General features: G+C 36.3%; 1 protein-coding gene across 1 annotated transcript; it reads right to left on the bottom strand.

The window, feature by feature from the left end:
* Positions 1-22: 22 nt before the first annotated feature.
* LOC112015083 (ABC transporter G family member 39) lies at positions 23-4,964 on the bottom strand. The gene is given in 14 exon segments (XM_065778799.1): positions 23-807; positions 898-1,031; positions 1,210-1,306; positions 1,379-1,668; positions 1,819-1,935; positions 1,937-2,437; positions 2,588-2,724; positions 3,330-3,413; positions 3,508-3,554; positions 3,556-3,671; positions 3,822-3,944; positions 4,030-4,073; positions 4,169-4,328; positions 4,938-4,964. Coding segments are annotated over 14 exon segments (2,046 nt in total). The 3' UTR covers positions 23-638.
* Between the last annotated feature and the right edge of the window lie 484 nt (positions 4,965-5,448).

Raw genomic sequence — 5,448 nt, 5'->3', positions numbered from 1 at the left:
AACTGGAAATAAATCTTATAAATTTTATAAATATTTGTACTTTTTGATTATTTTATGCACGCTTGCATAAAGTAGGTTTTTATATACAGATTTTTCTTTCTTATATAAAAAAGGGAATAACTGGATTTAACATTTGGGTAAATTTGGAAATTAATTTTTTAGGTTTCTTTGCAGCAATGCCCAAGTGAGGTGTTCATTCACGTCTCCGCTGCTAGACGCTGTGAAATGGTGAGAGATAGAGTGAATCAAGTGATCACAAGGCATCATAAACTGGGGAAAGCAAGCCTTCCTCCTTTACAGCCTCCTGGCAGTCTTGATGGCTTTTAAATGTTTGGGACCTTTGGGTTCTCTTCACCTGCAATCGTGCAGGTAATATACCAGTTGAACTGATTTCTTGACTTCCACTATGGTACACTGCCTGTTTGCAATGTGACATGGGTGATTCTCTTGATAAATGCTTATAATGTACTTTCTCTATTTTCCCACTCAAATGTATTTCTAGTTTCTTGTTTTTGGGCTCTGGGATCTTTTGCATACATATGTGTATATATAGATGATGCCTAAGCTTGGAAAACACAAAATATAGACAAGCTTTGAGGTGACACCCTACCAAAGTACCAATTTATATATACCTAGGTCTAAAACGATGTAAGTCTTGAACTTTTTCTTGAATTGTAAGACCAATGTTGTTTCCAGAAACAAGCTTTGCACTGAACACTGAATGGTTGAGAGTATTTGGTTGGGAAGTAGAGGCCGTTGGAGCCTGGCACTGGAGTACTTATCTCTTTGATAAGTTCCAGATTCCTCCTGAATGAGTGTTGAAAGAAATCAGAATCACAAAACCTAATAATCAGGGAATATAGGAAAAAACTTATTATCAAAATACTTATAACTTACAGATAAAGTGAGGAATTGGCATAAATGTCAGCAAAATCCACATCAATTTGAGCCTCAACTGAAGGAGCAGTGACTTCAAGCATCCATGTGGCAGGATTATAACCATCCCTAATCTTAGTAACTCCTGGGACAGCCTGGCATATATAGATTTTAATAAATAGCTAGCAAAATACATGCTAGTCAATCCCAATGGATAGCACAATCGGTTGAAGTGTAAATGAAGAGCATATGTATACACATTAAAGATATGGAAGAACTTTTATCAATTGATGAAGCAAACATAAAAAAAAAAGCATTAAAAAAGATACTCACTTCAAAATATTCATCAGCTTGTGAGAATGGTGGCCGAGAGGTCCAGCATAAATGACTTGTCCTCTTTTCATCAGCAGTAGCTACAAGAGCCACAAACCTATTGCAACATAGATACATAAGAAACATGTAAGTGAAAAACTTAAACAAAATTAAGAAAAGTGAGCTGTACCTCATCAAAGCTTCAAAAATGTCTATGCTAGGCTGGTGGATTGTACATACAACAGTTCTCCCAGTATCCACTGTATTTCTCACGGTACGCATAACAATAGCAGCAGCTCTGGCATCAAGACCAGATGTTGGTTCGTCCATGAAGATGATAGAGGGGTTAGCAACGAGCTCCACAGCTATTGTTAGCCTCTTCCTTTGTTCTGTTGAACGGCCATCAACTCCTGGAAGGCCAACTAGAGCGTCTCTTATTGGTTTAAGCTCAACCAACTCCATAACTTCTTCTACAAACATCTATACCAAAAACAAAAAATAAATATACAAATTAAATTACACACTTAGAACTTGGATCCTTAAGCAATAGGAATCCAGACAGGGTGTTTAGAAACAAATGATTATGTACAGAGGTCTAGAAAGATGATTCTAGAAGACCGTGCAACATACCTTTCGTGTTTGTGTCTTTACATCTGAAGAGAGACGGAGCCAAGCTGAATACAGGAGAGATTCATAGACAGTGACATTTGGTGAATGAATGTCATTCTGTTCACGGTAACCGGTAACCACTAACCCGAGCAAAAGTAGCTTGGTTCTTAGGGTAACCAGAGATGTTAATGGTTCCTTCAGTGTATCCACCAGTCTTTATAAATTTGACAAATTTATAAAGACTGGTGGATACACTGAAGGAACCATTAACACTTATTTTTGAATTTACCATTTTAAATCTGATTTTATAAACCATGACATTCTGAATAGTACGTACTTGGTACTCTATCCTTTCTCCAAAAAAAAAAAAAAAGAAAAAAAAAAGAAAAAGAAAGAGAGTAAAGAAAAAAAAATAAAAATGACGTTTTGGTATATGCACGGTAGTGATAGCCATTATTACTATCGCCCTCTCTCTCTCAGTGTATCCACCAGTCTTTCTTCCAGCTAACACATCCATAAGGGTTGTCTTCCCAGCACTACGGACACCCACAAGTGCTGTCAATATTCCTGGTCTGAAAGCACCACTAACATCTCGTAGCAGTTGAAGACGATCTTCTTCAACTCCTTGAGTCTTCATTGCCTGGTATGAAAGACCAAAATTTACATAAGCATTTGGTAGGTATAATAAAAGTTTGAAAAGAACTTAAAGTGACATTTGATATTCAACAATGTGAATGAAAGCCAAAATTAATTTACCAGAACTTGAAATGTTTAAAAATAGGTTACTTACAGCAGGCATATCCACCTAGTAATTCACATGGTTAAAGGCAAGTGAAAGGGGTTGGAAGGGCAAAACCACTCTCCTTTTTGAAGCACTATATAAAGCACCAACAATTTCTGAAGAAGCTCTCACAGCCATATCAATACCTGTAATTGTTTCACAAAAGTTCAGGCATCTAGAAGAAGATAGCTTCATTTAACCATTGAAACAAGCATGCATGCCTTTTTCTTTTGTTGATTCTTCTCAAAATTTAAAGTCATGTGGCATATTTTAGCCCATTTTTTGCATTATCTTCCATCTCTAGGAGAAGGCAAAAATTACTTGATGCAGTTAGGAATATTTCTCCAAGTTAAAAGATTTTTCTGTTCTAGCAAGTAAAAAACCATCATTATTTATATGTAATAAGTAGAAATCCATCTGTGAAAAATGCATCAGGTTTTCTGTTGTTCTAATCTCTAATGTTGTGTAACTGCATTAATAACGACCACCTCTCTTGCTTAAAGGTGTTACAACTACACTCATGGTTGCATACTGAACTGTATTTTGTGCAGAGATGTGATGAACCATCAAGCTAATGCAAGCTTCTTCAAGATAATATTTTGGTTGTTACAAAACAACATGTTAAATTTTGATCTCTCTAATTGAAATAGAATTACTGTTGTCACTATATGAGTTAATTTTGACTAAATACCAGTAAAAACATTGAAATTAGGAAATCATGAAAATTGGAGGAGAAAGGTCAAAGATAAACCTTCTGTTCCATGTCTGGAGGATGAATATTTATTCATCTTGTCATTTTCATCATCCGCAATGACGGCTTTTGAATCACCCAGAGCTGAAATTCATTTTTCACACAAGGATTTGTCAACTCTGAAATTTCATTTCCCTATAAAAGAAACTCTGAGTAGGAACGAGATAAGATCACTTACGATTCAGGTAAGTCAATGCTGCAATAAATAACACATTGAAGAGGAGAAAATCCAAGAAGTGCTCCAATACAAATCCAGAACCAATAGTCTTCGGTAAAGAAACCTCTGGACTTGAGAAGGACCGTTCCAACTGTTGGTGCATTAAATTTGGGGTCATTATTGGGCTGCAATAGATAAGTTTTGTTAAATTTCGATGATGGCTTATGGTGTTGAAAATGCATAATTTGAGCTTTCATTTGCATATGCAAGTATGGAAAGTGGGTGCAAATCTGAAATTTACATATGAAAACAATTAAACTATGAAGATATCTTACCGCACTCCATCTTTTATCAAGAAATTCATTCATCAATATGGCATTTTGTCCGTACATCATAGGAGAAATATAGGCCCGTTTGGTACACTCACTCAAACATATGTTTTCAGTTTTTAAACAATATTATACGTATTTTTACACATTTTTTCACCTACACATATTTTCACACATTTTCAAACACATGTTTTCAGTTTTTAAGTACATGTACCAAACACTCATAATAGCCCCATATCATCCATGACTCAATGTCATCTGCAGGCCAAAAAGGAAAAGAAAAGTCATTTTTTTGGATCAAATAAATCAACATTGAAATACACTGACAGCTGGATTGGAAAGAGATGAATTACTTTTGGCAACGATGAATCCTCCAAGCACAAAAACCAAAAGCAAGGTGAAGGTATCCAGCGTATTTGCAACAACTTGTGTTCTTCCAACTGCAGCAATGAACCGAAAGAGGGAAATGCCATTTGATGTATGCCAAAGAATGCCAAGAACTGTAGGAAAAACCTGAAGGGAAGAAATGTGTCAATGAAAGAATCATAGACTAATAAACCCATGAGTTTGACACATACAATTCCAACAACTGGTAGGTACTAAGTATCAAATCAATTGCTGGGGACAAAATTTTAAAATCTTATTTACCTGCTAGCAGATGGAGCAAATCCAATTGTGTAGTAGGTAAGAATGAAATTTGATGAATTTGCTTGTTTTGAGAAAATATGGGCTTGGGATTTATTATTTGTATTTAAGCTAAATTTTTTGGGTTTTTTGTGTTTGTTTTCGAAGAAAATTTATAGGTTTATGGGTTCGTTGGAGATTGTTTGTTTACTGGTTTTATGGGTTTGAAGGGTGTCCACGGGTCAGTCTTGGTTTGGTTTGCGCCCAACCAGTGACCGACCTAACAGAATCGAGTGGAGGAAGTTCAAACCTGTCGTCGACCGAAGAGGGAGTCAAATTAGAGTGGTCAGATTCGTGCCAGAAAGTGGTTAGTTTGTACAAACCGTCCACGGTGGAAAAAATCCAGCCGAAATAGTTTATTTAGACAAAATTTTGCCAGATCTGGTGAGATCTCGCTAAATCTGATGAGATTTCCACCAAATCTGGTTGAGATCTCACTAGATTCAGTGAGATATCCCCAGGCATAAATCTCGTCGGATCTAAAGTATTTGACCAAAACTTGCCAAAAAAAGTTTGAATCGCCAGATTTTGGTAAGGGTTCCGATCAAGTTGGTTGAGGCGAGGTTTAGAGGAAAGAACCTGCCAACCAACCCACCGAAGTTGGTTTTATTGGATCTGTAACCTGCCGCCGATCGTTGGAGCCGGTTTTGGGATCTATAACTCACCGCTCGACCACTGGAGCTCTCGGGTCAGTTAGACATGTCTTGATTTGGGGAAGAACATGAAGAACATGTTCTTATGTTCTTCCTAAAAAAAAATAATGAAAAGCAACAAAAAAATATTTCATTATTAAATTTAATTAGATTGAAGTTTGCTACGTAGACAATTTCCATTATTGAGATGACAGTAGTGACCAAAATGGTAATGATTTTCGATTTTGAGGAATCAACATGGCGCTCCAAAAAAGTAGAGACAAAATGAAAATTGCTCAAAATATAGGGACCAAAAG

This window comes from Quercus suber, unplaced genomic scaffold (genome assembly GCF_002906115.3).
Source record: "Quercus suber isolate HL8 unplaced genomic scaffold, Cork oak 2.0 scaffold_191, whole genome shotgun sequence".
In the NCBI taxonomy this organism is placed as follows: domain Eukaryota; kingdom Viridiplantae; phylum Streptophyta; class Magnoliopsida; order Fagales; family Fagaceae; genus Quercus; species Quercus suber.
Note: the sequence above shows the minus strand (reverse complement) of the source record. Positions and strands in the feature narration are given on the sequence as shown.